Below are 20,156 nucleotides of genomic sequence, written 5' to 3'. Positions count from 1 at the left end.
CTGTTTCACCAACTCCAGGCCCCCGCCAGGGGCATGGGAGAATGAGGTCAGATTATGAAGTTCTCTGAAATTGTGGAGAGAACTAAGAAATAATGTGGGAACAATTAGATTCAATGAGGAAATTATAGAGTCCAGGCAAGGTAATTCATGTACCAAAAAACTCATCAACTCTATCCACTAAATAACATCTGAAAATAAATCTAGATAGACATCAAGTGATCAAATGCAATTAATTGTATTTTATATATACATTATATAATTATAATTTATAGTATAAATTATAATTTATACTAAGATATTTCTTAAGCCCAAATATTTAGCAGAGTACATAAAAGCACACTAAAATTTCTGCCAAAAAAGACAGCTATTTATTGAGCAATTTGTGTCAACAAACATAATTTCAATCAATTCTTTTAACAACCGTTCAAAGTCTGTATTATAAAATGAAAAAAAATCGAACCTTAATAAGCTCAAAAATCCCTTGCCCAACCAAGTCAAACAGCCAATGATAAACATAAGAATCAAAACTTAAGCTCCGGTCTATTTAAAAAAGCCAAAATCCATTCTCTGACTATTTTCTCAAAAGGACTTAGTTTCATAAGATTGTACATATAAGGTTTTTGTAGTCTGAAAAGCCTTTGTCTGGCAAAGGGTGAATCTGAAAGTGATGGGGCAAATATAAATCAGGTGTGGCCACCTTGAAGCTACATACATTCTTTCAGAAAACCTTTCTAAGGAACTCCATAAAACAGACTTAGAAAACTATCTAAGGAAAATTTGTTCCCAGCAAAGCTCTATGAGATTATGTAAAACTTACCTCCGTATATGATTTCTTGGTTATATGAACATTCTTAGCTCTATAGGACTGGCGTCTTCTTTTATAATCCCTCACTTCTGCTAGGATTTCAAGATAAGATTTTGGACTTTTTCGACTATTATCTAATAAAAGAATAAAATAAAATTATTATGTCCTTAGCTTTTAAATTATTATAAATTAGCAGGAAGGAACACCACCACAATGACCCTATAGTTCAACGTTTCAATGTAGCATGCAAAAACATTCTAAAAATTCTACATTACATAAATGTGCTAAGTTTTATATAATTCATTTTCTCTAGCAATTAGTTGAACGTAAGAGTGTTTTAAGTAAATAGATTCAAGTAACAGCACAGCTGTAACATTTTTACAGAAGGAAGATATGTTTAATGTAAAAATCAGAGAGCAAAATTTAATGTATTAAGTAAACATCTTAATATATATGCATATATAAATATCAGATGATATAAAACCATCCTATTCCAACTCAAAGTAGCCTGACACATCATACTAATAACATTCAAAGAATGGAATGACAATTAAGAAATATAAAATTATGATACTGATCGCTAACCTTGATTGACTTTTGCAGCCAAGTCTACAAAGAGATCACTGTCATTTTCAATATTTTGAGAATCAGTGCGCTTTTTCTTTGTCTCCTCAATTACAAAGTCATAAAGGGCAAGACGATCAGCTTGGGTCAGGTCACAAATAAACCGTTGGTGATTCAGAGGAACTTCAACAGGTAATGAAGAATAAATCCCTAAAGTAAAAATAAAACCACAAGAATAAACAATACATGAAGCATTGTGGACTTAAAATTCTACTACTTATCTTTAAACATGTGGTGTACTAATGCAGTATTAACACATTTTTTTCCCCTAGTATTTGCTAAATATACAAAATATCCATCTGTGTGATAAATAGTAAACAATGACTATTCTGAATGCTATACCCACATCATCAAGGATGTACTGTGGCTGTTCGTTCTTCTCTCCAACGTTAAAAGATAGATCCCATGAAGGCAGGCAGTTATCACCATGAGACAATTTGCTCACCAGAAAATCTTTGGGTAACAATTTTTAAAAGGCTACCCAAATTATAAAAGTAGATATTAGGGCCGGCCGAGTGGCGGGATGGTTAAGAACTGGCTTGGGATGCCAGAGGGCCCCGGTTCGGATCCCACGTATGAGGGCCAGTGACACTGCCCTCCACAGCTAAGATGCTGAACAACAGCTCAACCTGGAGCTGGGCTGCTGTGAGTCGCCGGCGNATCTTGAGAACAGCAAGAGAAAAACAACTTACTATTACATACGAGGCAAACCCCATAAGGCTATCAGCACATTTTTCAGCAGATGCTTTATAGGTCAGAATAGAGTGGCACAGCACATTCAAAGTCCTGAAAGGAAAAAATCGCCAACCAAGAATTCTCTACCCAGCGAGGTTAATATTAAGATTTGAAGGCGATCAAGTTTTCCAGATAAGCAAAAGCTTAAGGAGTTCATCACCACTACACCAGCCTTACCAGAAATGTTAAAGAAACTTTTCTAAGCTAAAAAGAAAAGGTGCTAATTAATAAGAACACATACAAAAGTAAAAATATCATTTGAAAAGGTAAATACACAGTAAAGGTAGATCAATCATCTACAAAGCAAGTATGAGAAGGTTAAAAACAAAAGAAGGAAAATTAAAATTACAATTATTAGTTAAGGAAAACATAAAATAAAATGATATAAAATGTGTCATCAAAAATATAAAACGTGTGGAGAAGGGGAAAAAATGTAAAGCTTTGGAATGTGTTCAAATTTAAGTTGCTATCAACTTAAAAGAGATTGTTATATACATAGGATGTTACATATGAACCTCATGGTAACCACAAAGAAAAAAACATACAGTAAACTACACAAAAGAAAATGAAAACAGACTATAAACATAATGCTAAAGAAAGCCATCAAACCACAAGGGAAGAGAAAAAGAAGAAAGGAACAGAGAGGAGCTATAAAAATAGCCAGAAAACAATGAACAAAATGGCAATAAGTACATACTTATCAATAATTACTTTAAATGTAAATGGACTAAATTCAGCAATCAAAACACACAGAGTGGCTGAATGGATAAAACAACAAGACTCATCTCTATGCTGCTTACAAGAAGCTCACTTCAGAAGTAAAGATACACACAAACTGAATGTGAAAGGATGGAAAAAGATATTCCATACAAATGGAAATGTAAAGAAACTGGTGTTGCTATATTCATATCAGACCAATAAACTTTAAAACAAAGGCTGTAATAAGACAAAGAAGGGTACTATATGAAGAAAGGGTCAATCCAGCAAAAGAATATCACATTTACAAATATATATGCATCCAACATAGGAGCATCAAAATACATAAAGCAAATACTAACGCAACTAAATGGAAACGTTGAAAGCAATGCAATAATATTAGGGGACTTTAACACCCCGTTTACACAATGGGTAGATCATTTAGACAAAAAAAATCAGTAAGGAACCATCGGCCTTAAACAATACATTAAACCAGATAAACATAATAGATATATACAGAACAATTCATCCAAAAGCAGCAGAATACACTCTTCTCAAGTGCATAGAGCAGGGGTCGGCAAACTGTGGCTCACAAGCCACATGCAGCTCTTTGGGTACGTTCCGTCTCAAAAGTTTGCCAACCCCTGGAAGAGCCAATCCTGTCCCTTACAACAATCAGTAAAATGAGAGCCATACATATGTTTTTACATAATCACCATTATGTGAATAATATCGTTTAAAAATTTCATAAATGAAACTAGGTAGTTTTATTCTCATTTTCAATTTTACTTCAGAGCCTGTGGCTCACAAGCTGCAGTTTGCTGACCCCTGGCGGCTCTTCTGTCTCAAAAGTTTGCAAATCCGATATAGAGCATTCTCCAGGATAGATCACGTTAGGCCACAAAACAAGTCTCAGTAAATGCAAGAAGACTGAAATCATATCAAGCATCTTTTCCAACCACAATGGTATGAAATTAAGAAATGAATGACAAGAAGGAAACTGGAAAAATCACAAAAACGTGGATATTAAATAGCATGCTAATGTACAACAAATGGATCATTGAAGAAATCAAAAGAAAATGAAAAAATACCTAGAAACAAATGAAAACAGAAATACAACATATCAAAATCTATAGGATGAAGCAAAAGCAGTTCTAAGAGGGAAGTTCACAGCAATATAGCCCTACATCAAGAAACAATAAAAATTTCAAATAAACAATCTAACTTTATACCTAAAGAAAACAGAAAAAGAAAAATGAGTCCAAAGTCAGTATAAGGAAGGAAATAAAAAAGATCAGGGAAAAAAACAAATGAAATAGAAACTAAAAAAAAACAATAGAGAAGATCAATGAAACTAAGAGCTGGTTCTTTGAAAAGGTAAACAAAATCAATAACTTTTTAGCTAGGCTACCCCAAAAGAAGGCTCAAACAGATAAAACCTGAAATGAAAGTTATGACTCATACCACAGAAATACAAAGGATCATGAGACTACTATGAACAATTATACACCAACAAATTGAACAACCTAGAAAAAACAGATAAATTCCTAGAAACATACAATCTTCCAAGACTGAATCATAAAGAAAAAGAAAACCTGAACAGAGCAATACGAGTAAGGAGGTTGAATCAGTAATCAAAAACCTCCTAACAAATAAAAGTCCAGGACCACATGGTTTCACTGGTGAATTCTTGCAAATATTCAAAGATTTAATACCTATCCTTCTCAAACTCTTAAAAAAAAACTGAAGATAAAGGAACTCTTCCAAACATATTTTACAAGGCCAGAATTACCCTGATACCAAAATCAGACAAGGACACCATACACACAAAAAAAGTACAGGCCAATATCCTTGATGAACACGGATGCAAAAATCCTCAACAAAATATTACCAAACTAAATTCAACAATATATTGAAAGGATCACACACCACAATCAAGTGGGACTTATTCCCTGTATGCAAGGATGGTTCAATATCCATAAATCAATCAGTGTGGTACACCACATTAACAAAATGAAGAATAAAAATCATATGATCATTTCAATAGATGCAGAAAAATTGATTGTCAAAATTAAACATCCATTTATGGTAAAAACTCTAAACAAAGTGAGTATACAAGAAAAGTGTCTCAGCATAATAAAAGTCCATATATGACAAACCCACAGCTAATATCATACTCAATGATGAAAAGCTAGAAGCTTTTCCTCTAAGATCAGGAACAAGACAATGATGCCCACTCTCACCACTTTTATTCAACATAATATTTGAAAAGTACTAGGCACAGCAATTAAACAAGAAAAATAGAAAAAAAGGCATCCAAATCAGAAAAAAAGTAAAACCATTACTATTTGCTAACGACATGATACTATACATAGAAAAAACTCAAAACTCCACCATAAATAGACATTTTTCCAAAGAAGACTTACAGATGCCCAACAGGCACAGGAAAAGATGTTCAACATAACTAATTACTGGGGAAATACAAATCAAAACCACAATGAGGTATCACCTCATACCTGTTAGAATGACTTTATCAAAAAGACAAGAAATAACAAGTGTTGGAGAGGATGTGGAGAAAAGGCAACCCTCATACACTGTTGGTGAGACTGGAAATCAGTGCAGCCTCTGTAGAGAACAGTATGGAGATTCCTCAAAAAATTAAGAATAGNGGGTATAAATGTCTAACTATTACATTGTTTTGTACACCTGAAACTAATAAAATAAAAAATACAATACCATTTAAAAATTTAAAAAATAATAAAGTTGTGTGTTTTTTTTAATTCCACTATGCTGTGAAGACAATAAATGTGAACAGTTTGTATATAAACCAAATATGCTTTCAATGCCTCTGGGGTCACATGGTATTTGTCTTTCTCAGTCTGACTTACTTCACTTAGGTCAATCCATGTTGTTGCAAATGGTTAAGATTTCACTTTTTTTAGGGCAGAGTAATACTCCATTGTATAAATGTACCAAAATGTCTTTATCCTATCTTCTGTGGATGGACATTTCGGTTGTTACCATATCTTGGCTATTGTGAACAGCGCTGCAGTAAACATAGGGGTGCATATACCTTTTCAAATTAGTGTTCTGGATTTCTTTGGAAAAATACCCAGGAGTGGAATTGCTGGGTCATAAAGTAGATCTATTTTCAATTTTTTGAGGAACCTCCACACTGAATCTAAAGAACATAATAAACGAACAAACAAAACAAAAATAGATTTATAGATACAGAGAACAAACTGATGATTGCTATTGGGTTGTTGGAAAAGTCATGAAGCATTTTTGCAACGAAAAACACAGAAAAAACTATGACTTTTCTGACAACCCAATAGATGGGAGCGGGGTTGGGAGACTGGGTGAGAAAGGTAAAGGTATTAAGAAGTACAAATTGATAGTTACAAAATAGTCACAGGGATAGTACAGTATAGGGAATATAGTCAATAATATTGTAAAAACATGTATAGTGTCAGATGGGTACTAAAATTATCAGGTCACTTCATAAATTATGTAAATGCCTAACCTCTATGCTGTACACCTGAAACTAATATAAAATAATATTGAATGTCAACTATAATATAAAAAATATATGTAGTCACAGGATGTAAAGTACAGCATACGGAATACAGTCAATGGTATTGTAATAGTTACATGTGGTGCCAGCTGGGTAGACTTGTCCATTATCACTCTGTGAGGTGTGTAAATGTGTAATCACTATGTTGCTTTGTACACCTGAAACTAATATAAAAAAATGTTTGTAATGCCTATGGGGAATCAGTTATGTAATTTAAACCTGAAATTATTATAGCATGGTAAACCCAGAAAGAATTTAGAAATCATGAATTTTCCCACATGGGAACACTTCCCTTGCTCCCACTCCCTTTACAAAAAAATAATAATAATCAGAATTGGTCACTCTAATACACTAGACTACATGTTTTTTCAAAAGAATTCTAATGTTTTGGAGAGTTGGTAGTCACCATCTCTTAATGATATTCTTTAATAATCCTAGAATCGGTGCTGTCCCCAGTTAGAAGTGTACAATTTTAAGGCACAGAAAGGTAAACTGAACACCCAAGCTCTGCTGTCACTGAAACTGGTGTAATTGCGAAATCCATGCGACAGATGACAAAGCAAACCGCCAATACCTCTGCTAGAAGCAGTCTAAGACTCATTCATTTATTTTCTAAATAAACAGCAGATCTGACATTCCTTCCATTTCCCATTTTCACGTTTTCTTAAAAGCAGAAGTTCCGCGGGAGGTTTGCCGCACAGGTGGTGGGTGCGGAGTGCTCCGCAGGCCCTCGCACGCCCCAGCCGAGGCCCGAGAGGCGTCAGAGGCGCTCCGAGCCCAGTCCTGGTTGCCCACCTCGGCTCTACAGACGGGGGGGAGCTCCCACGCCCTTCCCTCCGCGGGACCCCGCGCGAATTCCTCGACCGCCAGAGAAGACCGCAGGCTGAGGGACCTCGCGCGCCCACACCCCTCACCTCTGCCGCCTCCTGCTCCACGGGGTCCAGCCGATCCAGGCTCCANTGAAGAACAAAACGACAGCAACTTGTCTGTTCCCCTTCCCCCAATTCCCCAGCACTGTTCCCATCCCCCCATTTTCCCAATAAAAATCTTTAAAAAAAAAAAAAGTAGACATTAACTTCCTTTCTATTTATATGCTTTTCCCCATAAAAGCTGGGGTAGAAAAAAATTACCTTTTAATAGGTAATACACATTATATAGTCCCTTTTCCCTTTGAAAATAAATTATGAAAATATGAAAAAGATTTCATCAAGCTAGCTATTCCATATTCAAAATATATCCCATCTGTGCAATGACTTAGAGCTAGGGACCATAAAACAATTGAGTAGCAGAAACCTCATACTTCCCCAGACCAGAGAGAGATTAAATTGAGACTAAACTTGTTTTAACTTTCTGAAGAGGAAGCATATTGGCTTAACCAAGTTAACTGAAAAAAGTTAACAGTGGTGCCCCCACGACAGTTATAGAACTTCTAAAATCTGCTCATTAATGAAAAAAGTAAATACAATACCTTGATATGATGTATTAAACACTGAAGAAAATTTTTGTTTTGAGATTCAAATTTTCTCAAAGAAATAAAAAAACTATTGTAACTGTAAATAAAGCATTTTAAAACGATAGTCCCAGACTTCATTATTCACTAATGCAAACAAAGAACATGAGCTACTAAAGGAATCCTTTTAATGTTTGCTAGGTCACCCCAAAGTAATAACTTTGGTTCACAGAACAATGTAAAATCAGTAGCTCTTTCTAGATACTTATATTTGATCAAGTCTAACCTTTTTGACTTCCTAAGAAACAAAGCAAAACAAAAAAAAACAAAAAAAATTTTTTTTCAAATAAAAACATACTAGGAACTAAGCATTGGAACACCAAAAGAGTTGACTTTACATCTGTCTACATATTAAGAGGATAGCTACATTGAATCTGAGTCTGTGGTTTAACAGCTATGGCTAACAATGCACATCGATTAGCACTAGTCAAAAGATTTTGAGTTAGTGGGGAAGAAGGGTTTCCTTTCAAGTCAATCAATTTTACTCAAATTCTGGTGGACACCAGGAAAATCCCTTTTATGCAGCCAGATGTTAAAACATTTAACTTTATAATATAAAAATCAAGTTAGCTTTGATAAACCTAATTCCTTTGAATACAGGCTATAAAAGTCTGGGAGAAAAATACAAAGATTAGAAAACATTGATGTACAGTCATGCCCCACTTAATGACGGTGATATGTTCCAAGAAATGCGAGTTAGGCAATTTTGTCATTGTGCGAATATCACAGTGCACTTACACAAACCTAGGTGGTACAGCCCACTACACACCTAGGTTAAATGGTATAAGCTATGGCTTCTAGGCTGCAAACCTGTACAGCATGTTACTCCACTGAATACTGTAGGCAATTGTAACACAATGTATTTGTGTATCTAAACATATCTAAACCTAGAAAAGGTACAGCAAAAATACAGTATAAAAGATAACGTATGAGTGTGGGCTTGTGGTTTGGGGGTGCAGGGGGAGGACTGTAGAGGGAGGCACCATGGGAGGAAGAGTAGACATCAGGAGGGAGCGAGGAAGAGAGGGAGAGAGAGAGAGAGACAAGAAAGAGAAAGGGAAAGAAAGGGAGAGCAGAAGCAGAGATCAAAAGAGACAGATGAAGTTTGAGATAAGAAATAATAAATGGGGGTGGGGGGAGAGGAAGGGAGGAATGCAACTGGGAGGAAAGAGAGATAAAGAGAAAAGAAGGCAAGGGAAGTGAGCTTGTATGCAGAAGTGTATGTGAGTAGTCATATGTGGCGGGAGGAGCTCCTGGGATCCCCTCCTCCTCAGCCTGTTCCTCTCACTGTTTCACCAACTCCAGGCCCCCGCCAGGGGCAGGGCATAAGGCAGGTAGACAGACAAGCTAAGCCTCTTTGTCTATTTAAACCACCCAGAGCTAGCCATAAATTCAACATCCTAGTCAGGTTCAGCCTTTTCTTTCAACATCACAAAATTTTGCTTTTAATCCATTATAAACTTATGGACCACGACTGTATATGCAGTCTGTTATATACCTAAACATCATTATGCAGTGCATGACTGTATTATAAACAAACTCCACATAAACCTTTGCCTGTTATTTTTAAACAAAGAAATATAATTTCCTTCTTAAAATATTCTGGAGTCTTTTTTTAATCATCTTAAATTTCTATACGGTGAAGATTGATACTAATTCCAAATCAAAACTATAATATTGTGACAGTGATTAAAATAAAGTTTAGAAATTTGAGTGATACTTTTAAAAGGATATCATTTGCAAAAAGGATACTGCATATCTTTAAATAAGGAGTACATTCAGGTTCCTAATTCCTCTTTATACTCACCCCAATTACTGAAAAAGAAAAAGTACAGAAAAAGTTAAACAACAAACTGCATTCAAATCATTTGGAACACAGATATTTCTGACAAGAAAATATGGGTAAACACACTTAAATAAGCTTACATAAAATGTAAATTTTCAAACGTAAGTGCCTTTATGATTTAGAGATACATCTGAATGCACTGTAATTATATCAATTCTGTGACCGATCTACTTTTTTGTATAGTTTTTTAAATTGTGGTAAAATATACATAACACAAAATTTACCATTTTAAGTGAATAGTGCATTGGCATTAGTACATTCACATAGTTGTGCAACCATCACTACTAACCCAACTCCAGAAGTTTCAGTCACCCCAACTGAAACTCTAATCAACTTTTTAATAACTCTAACTCTCATTCTCCCTTGTTAGTCACTCTTGTCATCACAGGGCATCTTAACACATTGAGGACGAGGCATTTGAAAGTATAGACACAAACCTGCGTCACCGATCCACAATGTGTTAAACGTATGAGATACAATCTTAAATATTAACAAGAGGTGTTGTTCCTAAGATACAAACTCATAATTTTAGGGTGGATTCATACAGACTTAATTTCCTAACCTTAGAGATAAAGAAATTAAAGCCCACAGAAGCAAAATGACTTCCAAAATCTCCTAAGTAGTAGGAACAAATTAGCTCTAGGACCACTGTAATCTGTCTCTTTAGCGTTCTTCAGTATAGTACACTGCCTTTTAAACCATGGCCATGACCCCAATAGAGCTGAGCCTTGAACAATGTGGGGGTTAGGAGCGCTGATCCCACCTTCCCCATACAGTCGAAAATCCTCATGTAACTTTTGCTTCCCTAAAAACTTAACTATAGTTGGTATCCGCCAGGGACTGGTTCCAGAATCCTCCAAGGATACCAAAATCCACAGATGCTCAAGTCCCTTATACAAAATGGCACAGAACCATGCATACAGTCGGCCCTCTGCATCCCCAGATTCCCAACTGTGGATCAAAAATACTGTTTTGGTATCTTCCTCAGATACCAAAATCCATGGATGCAAAATCCACAGATATAGAGGGCCAAAAAAAAATCTGCATAAGTGGACCTGCACAGTTCAAACCCATGTTGTTCAAGGGTCAACTGTATACATCACGAAACTGAAGTACAGCAACTTGAATCTTTAATACTCAAGGAAAAAGATAAGCCACTATAAAATGATTGTTTATGATTGAAATTAACATCTTGGTTATAAAACTAACCAAAGTAACTATATCTGAACATAAGTAAGTAGATCCAATGAGGGTTTAAGCTTTCACAAAGGTTAATGGATTGAGGATTCTGTACCTTAAGTTTAGATCTGATAAGACTGATGAAATGGAAACATAAATATAACCTCATCAAAAAACTTATAATTTAGTGAATAACAAAATATTAATTAAATGGGGAAATGTAAAATTGTTCATGTTAGTCGTCTTCCTTCAAAGTAGTAAATACATCAATAAGAAGATATTAAAAAGGTCCCAAGGTAAAATATTTTAAAATGTCTAAGACATAAGTGATCCACAAAAAATGTCTTGAGAAATTGTAGAACTCCACCCAAGATGAAAAAAAGTTTTAAAAAGAGGGTTACAAGTTATATAAAAATAGTTATTCTTAACAATTAAATCTCTATTTAAGCTAGTGCAAAAATTAAAAATCAAATAAGTTCCTCTTATCTATTCAAAGAAGAATTCACTAAAAGTAATTCTTTGCTTTTGTAAAGACCTAAACTCAATGTCAAAATCTGCCTTATTACTGTTATATAAATAAAAAACTTCATTTTCTAATGTTGTAGAAAATTACTCATACATATAAAAAATTATCACCCATTACATTATCTTAATATTGCTTTCTATACATTAATTTGCTTAGAAATTAAACTGCCTAGACAATAGCAGCTACAAATTATTAGTTAAGGCTAGTTTAGCATTCATTATCTCTATTGCTCTAAACAACATCACAAGATAGTTTTATATCACAGATAAGGAAGCAAAAACTCAAAAACTTGTCATTTGTACAAGGTGAAGGAGCTAGTTTATTTCTTTAAAATAGTCTTATACAAAAAGAATAAACAATGAACAGTATTAATATAATAATAGTAACAATATGTACAGATTTAAAGTTCATGATAGTCTTCTAATTAATGACAGACATAATAAATAATGAATATTTTTGAGCAATATATAGAATCCACAAATTTCACTAAATGTATTTTCTAACAGAAAGCAGAATAGCTCAGTTCAGAGTCTGTGCCAAAATTCAGAACTTGTTTCTCGATCCAGCTTTGCTATTATCTAGCAAAGGAACGTTAATTCACTTCTGTGTGCCTCTATTTCTTCACCTACTATGGAGGGGAAAGTATTTGTCCAACCTATCACAAGTTTGTTGTGAAGGAGTAATGAAATATATAAGAGCTTTGAAAAAAATCTCTTTTAAAATATAAAAATATTGAGGACCTTTAGAACAAACACACCAGAACTTTATCTTCTCTATCAGATAGGGTTTGTTTCCTTATCTATAAAAAGCAGACACTGGATTAGATGATCTCCAAATTCTCTTCCAACTGGAAAATAAATTCAGTAAATCTATCTAACTAGTTAAGCTCACAGGAAGTTCTTTAACACTTAACCCCTCCAAAAAAAACAAAAAGAAAATCCTTTACTTTTTAATTGGTTGATTAACTAAACAGGACAGCTCAGTAATCTCTTCCAATAAGATGAGAGTCAAACATCTTCTTCAAAGAAAAAAATTGGGAATTTAGCACAAAATTATATAAAAATGGGAGCTTCCAAACAGGAAATATAAGAAATGTGCTTCTGGGGCCGGCCGAGTGGCGCGATGGTTAAGAACTGGCTTGGGATGCCAGAGGGCCCCGGTTCGGATCCCACATATGAGGGCCAGTGACACTGCCCTCCACAGCTAAGATGCTGAACAACAGCTCAACCTGGAGCTGGGCTGCCGTGAGTCGCTGGCGACGGCGTAGGCTGCAGCCCCTGTGGCAGTGGGTTGCCATGGGCTACCGTGTGTGGCCAGCAGCCAGCGTGAGCAGCCAGCAGCCGCAGTGAGCGGCCGTCCAGAAGCCGGCGACTGATCTGCCTCAACCTGGAAGAGCGCAGTGATGGTGCCAACTTGGGCAAGTGAAGCAACGTCCTACACAACTAGATTGAAGAACAACAAAAAAAAAAACGACAGCAACTTGTCTGTTCCCCTTCCCCAATCCCCCAGCACTGTTCCCATCCCCCCAATTCCCCAATAAAAAATCTTTAAAAAAAAAATTAAAAAAAAAAAAAAAAGAAAAAGAAATGTGCTTCTGGCTGTTGTAAGGAACCAGTGCAATGTAGACTAAGGGTTAAGAGACTTCCTCCTTCTGAAGCCACAGTGTGACTAGGGAAAAATCAAGCCTAGACAATGGCTAGAACAATGGCTTAAGATCCTGAACTTCAACAAGGAAGAAAACAAATCATAACAATGGTCTGGTGAATATAATTCAGCTAGAAAAAAAGAGTAAGGAGGAAAAAAAGGTACAATGTCCATAGAAAGCTACCTTCAGAACTTTCAAAAGACAACTCAGAAATCCTTACAAAAGGAGCTGGTCATGCTTAGGGGCTAGATCTTATATGTAGGTTCAGAAATCTAATTAACTTTATTTACTTGCTTACTTCTATGTTTTTGATGGATTAATTCAATTTACTAAAAGCTCATACTTCAAAATTGTAACCTAGTCTCTGTTGAAATAAGTCCCAGACAAACTCTTAACCCAGCTCCAAAGCTGGGCATTCAAAGATCCACAAACGCTCTGAAACTGCATGTAAAAGTTTCTGTTTGTGCTTTATTCTGAGAGGCAGCTGTGGAAACTGATCTCTTTTAACCTTTCCTTTTATATTGCATTTCAACATTCTTACATTTAACAGTGGGCTAATTCTCAGGAGAGGAAATCTCAGTGTAAAACAGCGTCACTCAATGGGAGTTATTTACTAAATAATCATAATTAGAAAAATTAGCTACAAGGCAATCTCACCTATTAGGTTAATTCCAAAGCATGAAGACCTAGCTAAGATAGTGTCCTAGTGAGACTGGTGTATTTGAGCAGAAAATATCTAACAAATGAAGTTGACACCAAGCACAGTGCCTAATATTAAATGTAAAACTTAACCTTTCCCAAGTAACTGTTTTCACAAGATTTTTCTTGAAAATTAGTAATGTGTTTGTGGGAGAAAAACAGTGACTCATTAATTAGCTCAAATTATGATGCCACTTACTTTGATTGTAACAATCACCATCTTTTCCAACTGCAGTTCTAGCTTGCTTAATTATCTGGAATTGTGATTCCTTATCTGTCAAAAAAAAACCCACCCATAAACACTCTATGAATTATCAGTGTCCACAATTAAATTATTAACTGGTTTCTAATCCAAGCTCTTTGGCATAGAGACTAACCTACAAGAATCTTAATAGAGGAAACACCAAAATAGCTGCCTAGGTAATCTGAATGCAGGATTCTTTCAGGTCTAGCTAGATCCCAGTCAGGAACCAGAGTTCAAGTGGTTCAGAAAACATTATAATCAGGCATGCAGCAGCAGCAGCCACCACAAATTTTAGCAAACAATAATATCTAACATTTCTTGATTCCCAGCTAAGTGTCAGGTAGCATTCTAAGAACACTACTTATATCATATCATTTAATCCTCACAAAGGAACTATGACTATCATACCCATCTTATAAAGAAATTTAGGCAACAAACAGGTTAATTTACCTCAGCGGTTCTCCACCTGTGGGTCGCGACCCCTTTGGGGGTCAAACGACCCTTTCACAGGGGTCGCTGGGTACTCATATGTGGGCGTATCTGCATGTGGGCCTGGAGACGGATAGAGGAGCGGTGTCTCGGTTCCTAAGACCATTGACAATATGTGTTTCCTGATGGTCTTAGGCGACCTCTGTGAAAGGTTGAGAACCGCTGATTTACCTTGCTGAAGGTCACACATCTAAAAAGTGACAAAACCAGGAGCTGAATCAGGACATTCTGATTTCAGAGCCCAAGAGTTTAACCTCTTGGAACACATTTCCATCCTCAGTCCTATCTTCAAACTGTGTTGTGTGGCCAGATTCTTGTTATAACCAAGACAGTGTCTGTCCTACTGTACAAAGCTTTACAGGGTTTTCACTGCCTATTAATATAAGCCTACTCTCTAAAGTTCAGGTTACAAAAACTAGTTTCACTATATATTAATTAATCCTACATTCTCTTAAGGTACAAAATGTCTTTAATCATAAGCATATTTACAAAGTCCATTCTTTTGATAATTCAAAAGTGAATTATCAATACCTACAGATATATCTATAGTAAGATATTTTAAAGTTATAATCTATTACGTTAATACTTACTCAAAGTAATTGAAGGTATCTTCGCATTCTCATAGAAAAATTCAGAATTATACATTTTATCCTAAACAGTAAAAAAAAAAAAAGAAAAAAAGAAAAAACTTAAGTGTTCTTGAGTATCAAATGATTAACTATTTTAAGATTTGACGGGCCAGCCGATTGGCACATTGATTAGGAGTTGGCTTGGGACGCCAGCTCTGAGCAGCAGGGCCCGGTTCAGATCCCACATGGGGGCCAGTGACACTGTGCCCTCTATAGCTCAGATGGTGAACAACAGCTCAACCTGGAGCTGGGCTGCCGTGAGTCGTCGGCAGCTGGTGTGAGCTTTCGTGAGCTGCTGTGAGCCGCTGTGAGCGGCCGTCCAATGGCCAACAAGCAACTGCCTCACCCAGGAAGAGCGCAATGATAATACCAACATGGGCCAGTGAAGCGACGTCCTCCACAACTAGACTGAAGAACAAAAGGACAGCAACTTGTCTGTTCCCTTTCCCCGATTCCCCAATAAAATCTTAAAAAAAAAAAAAATTTGACATAAACCAACAATTTATTATAGTGTCACTTAAATAGTTCTTGCAATAATTTGTGATGTTAGGCAAGTACCATTCTATGCCACAAATGACTATTATTTTATGTCATAAAATCTCACACTATACCTCCCATATATTATTAATTCATTAATACATCAATTATATGACATATACATAAATATGTGATACCTCTTCTTCTTTGGTGTAGCCCAGTTTCCTCAATCTACACGATACCATGTGCTTTGCTAAAGATGATTTAGGCATGTGATGATTGGAATCATAAGGGCATATCACAATGTCATCCTGTAAAAGTCAAACAGAAGCAAAGAAAAAAGGTACGTATTTAAAAATTTAAGTAATTATACCATTAAATGATTATACTTGATTAAGTGATACTATCTAGTTATGTCCTCTTCTGCAGGCCTCTTCCAACCTTGTTTGAGTATAATGTGCATATTAAAAAAATCAGCCTCCCTCAATCTCCCTCCACTTTATAGCCTCTGCCCCCTCTCCACCCCTTCAAAACCCAACTCTGAAGGATTTGTTCACACTCACTACCTCAACAACCTCACCTACCAGTCAGTAGGTCATTGACAACCTTCTTACTATAGCCAAAGCACCATAGTCCTTGTACTATCTGAACTCTTAGAAGGTCACAATCCAAATGTCCATTTCTGTCATCCTAATACATTCAAGTTCCTTCTACCACTTTGGCTCCTTCTACTTGGTCTTCTAAAGATCTGTCTTCCTTGTTCTATCTGTTCCCCTTTATTATCCCTCCCCGCCCCCCACAAAGGAACCTTATATACCTGGGTTACACATACATTTTCTTTTTTCTATTTCTTTTAATTCCCAACCCCGCCCCTTTAGCAACCTTCAACTTATTCTCTATATCTATGGGTATGTTCTGCTTTGTTTATTCATTTTTTTCTTAGATTCCACATGTAAGTGAAATTCTACAGTATTTGTCTTTCTCTGTCTGACTTACTTCACTTAGCGTAATACCCTCTAGGTCCATCCATGTTGTCACAAATAAAAACATTATTTTTACTGCTGAATAACATTCTATTGTGTATATATATACCACTACCAGTCCCCCTTTAAATGTTGATGTTTCATGTAGGTCTAACCAGTGGTCTTTTACCATTTGACATAAACTTACTGGAAGAACTCATGGCTTTAATCTGCACTATATAGTGATGACTCCCCAAATCTATATCTTTAGATCTTGTTTCTGTCTTGAGTACCTTACACTAAAATTTCAACATGACCAAAACAAATTCATGATCTCATGACCCCCAAACCCATTCATGTTGTGTTTCCTATTTTAGTGAAAGGACCTAGTTGCTCCAGCAGGAAACTTCCTCTTCTCCCACATCATCTACATCTAATCAATCACCTATTGTTTTTACTCCTAAATAACTCTGAAATCTCTCCATATAATTCATCCCCACTACCACTTTCCCAATTCAAGGTATCATCATCTCTCTCCTAGATTACAACAGCCATTGCCTAACCTCCTCACTCTGTTTCCAGTCTTGCTGTCCATCCCACTGTCCACTATAGCTAGTTTGAATCCCAGCTCTGCCACTGATGACTGTATGAACTTGGTTGAGGTAAGTATCCTTTCTTTGCCTCAGTTTCCTTGTCTATAAAATAGGTATAATAGCAGGACTGCTCTCAAAAAGCAGTTGTGAAGATGAAGTAAGTTATACATGAGTTCACACACATAAAGCAATTTGAACAGGACCTAGTACATAGCAAGTGTTCAATAAATGTAAGCAAATATTACTTTATTAAAAGGTATGATATGCCCTGGCTTAAAATACTTCCATACCTCCCCTACTTCCCTCATAAAACACACACACACACACACACACACACACACACACACACAGAGTCTTTAAAATGGCTGACACAGGACCTGTAAGATCTGGTCCCGACCCACCATCATTCCCCTCCTTCTCCACATCCTATGCTCTAGCTATCCTTAACCAGGGGAGGTTTCCTCATCTGGTCACGCCCTTGTCTCTGGACTTCTACACATGCTGTTGATGCTTCCTCTGTGCTTCAAAAGTGAGTAATTCAGCTCACTTTATCAGCTTAGAATTCATTTTATCAAGGAAGTCTTTACTGTACCACCATAGGCTACAATAACCTGTACTACAACAATTCCATCCCACCCTTCATAGACTTTGTCACATTATAATGTAATGGCTGATTTCTGTCACTACTACCAGACAATAAACACTATGAGGACAGAAACCATGACTGCTGTTCACTCAACTTCAATATTAAAACATTCTGGCAGTATAGATTCATTACCTATCTGGACTACACTTAGTCTAGGAATTATAGATGTCATTTACCACGATTTTTAAGCCAGTCACTCTCCTGAATATCAGATACTGGTTTTGCAGAAGTCAGATGTACACCCACAGCTGACTGTCAGAATTTTGGAATTTTACAAAGGAATTTTTGAGAGGCAGCACAGCAATTAAACACACAGATTATCAGGAGCCAGGATGCCTGGAGTCAAATCCCAAAATGCCTGGATTCAAATCCCAACTGACATTAGCAGCATGTCCTTGGACAAATTCCAACCTCTCTAGGTTTGTTTCCTCATCTGCAAAATATGAGTTACCGTTACTTACCTCATTTAATTATGAGCATTAAATGAGGTAATGTATATATAGCAAGTGGCATATACAAAGTGCGATATGTTAATACAAGAAATCCAAATTTACTATAATGCTGAGTAAACGATGGCATGGAAAGGCTTGGTAGACCCCACTCAATGAAATTCACAGCTTAAAATATATCTCTAAACAAAAAATAAAGTTGTTGGCCTTTTGAGCATTTTGAGCCTCGCCTCTGCTCGGGGCCCGCTCCAAACTCTTTGGAGTGTGCTTTTTCTCCTAATAATGGCTCCCTGGCCCTGGCCCTGGCCCTGGACCCCTTGGGCCTTTTGAGCTTCCTTTGCTCGGCCCGCTGCAAACTCTTTGGAGTGTACTTTCTTTTCTAATAATGGCCCTTGAGCCATTCTCTACTGCTCGGGCCCGCTTCTGCTTCTTTGAAATGTATTTTTATTTCTAATAAACTCTTTTTCTGCAACTTTACTTCTCTGGTCCGTGTTTCCCTTCTTCAGTTCCACGACCCCAGCACAAGAAATACCCTACATCACTACGGTACACATGGATGTGGCAGAATAGAGGCTATAAAGCTACACATGATGGTCATCAACAACTATCAACCCCTGAGACCCGAAGCTCCAGACGCCTATCAGGGGCCCATGGATGGACACTTCCCTCCGCCTCCTCTGATCAATAGTTAGCAAGCCGAAGGAAACCATAGAAGTCACAACATCCCTTTACAGCAGGAAGTAGCCAGAGTGGTCGTTGCCCCAAAGTCCCCAAAGATTTAGGTTCCTAATGCGTGAGGAGAGAAATGTCAGGTAGAAGTTAGAAAATATAAGAGGAGGGTAGGAGGGAGTCCATAGTGCCTACAGAAAAAGTACATAAATAACTGATTAACTGCCTCCAGCCACGTGTCTGTTTTTACAACAAGATGACAAGATGACAAGAGGTGTTCTGGAGCAAGATAAGGGTCTAAGTCAATGGAACCCCACCTATCTTAGGAGGGCATACCCTCCCCTGGAAGAGCATGCACCTCTTTTCCCGCCAAATCAATATGTATCTCCCTCACCCCATCCAGCAAACTGTAAATCCTCGACACAAGGGCTCTCTCTCACTCTTTTTTTTACGCCAGCTCTTTCCCTCTTTCTCACATCCACCTCAGTTAGGCCCCTTCTCTTCCCTGAGAATGTATCACTAATAAACCCTGCTTGCATATTAAAAAAAAAAAACACAAGATAAGGGGAAAAAATTGATGGCTGCTGATGGGAGTAGGCAGATGGGGGAAAAGGTAAAGGGATTAGAAAACGCAAATTGGTAGTCACAATATAGTCACAGGGATATGAAATACAATTTGAGGAATATAATCAATAATGTTGCAAAGATTATACAGGGTGCCAGATGGGCACTGGACTTATTAAGGAGAACACTTCATAGACTGTGTAGATGCCTGACCACTACGCTACACACCTGAAGATGAAGTAGAATAATATCGAATGTCAACTATAAATATATACAGAGGATGCCAAAAAAATGTATACACATTTTAAGAAAAAAACTATTAAAATTGTAATACTCAATATATAGTTACATTTGACTTCCGCAATTACAAGAGGTGCTCAAAATGATTACCATCAGCATCCAGATACTTCTGATTACAGCGAACTACTGCTACATAGATAACATCTCTTAAAATGTGTGCACATTTTTTTTGTGTCCTCTGTATATATAGAGTCACAGGATATGGAGTACAGCATAGGGAATATAGTCAATGGAATTGTAACAGCTATATTTGATGTCAGATGGGAAGTAGATTGGGGGGGTTATTAATTTGTGA

General features: G+C 36.7%; 1 protein-coding gene across 2 annotated transcripts in view; it reads right to left on the bottom strand.

The window, feature by feature from the left end:
* Positions 1–787: 787 nt before the first annotated feature.
* Positions 788–20,156, bottom strand: part of SNRNP48 (small nuclear ribonucleoprotein U11/U12 subunit 48) — a 21,459-nt gene continuing 2,090 nt past the window's right edge. Inside the window, exons 2-6 of one of the 2 annotated variants that reach the window (XM_019666542.1) lie at positions 15,876–15,989; positions 15,163–15,223; positions 14,039–14,113; positions 1,391–1,579; positions 788–939 (exon numbers count right to left, since the gene is read on the bottom strand). In XM_019666542.1, coding sequence (XP_019522087.1) covers positions 803–939; positions 1,391–1,579; positions 14,039–14,113; positions 15,163–15,223; positions 15,876–15,989 — 576 coding nt within the window. In that variant the 3' untranslated portion in view covers positions 788–802. Of the gene's footprint in view, positions 940–1,390; positions 1,580–9,751; positions 9,760–14,038; positions 14,114–15,162; positions 15,224–15,875; positions 15,990–20,156 lie in introns of those variants that run through there. The other variant, XM_019666543.1, reaches the window with a different exon arrangement.

Source organism: Hipposideros armiger, unplaced genomic scaffold (assembly GCF_001890085.2).
Source record: "Hipposideros armiger isolate ML-2016 unplaced genomic scaffold, ASM189008v1 scaffold_474, whole genome shotgun sequence".
Lineage (NCBI taxonomy): Eukaryota > Metazoa > Chordata > Mammalia > Chiroptera > Hipposideridae > Hipposideros > Hipposideros armiger.
This window is presented reverse-complemented; position numbering and strand designations above follow the sequence as displayed.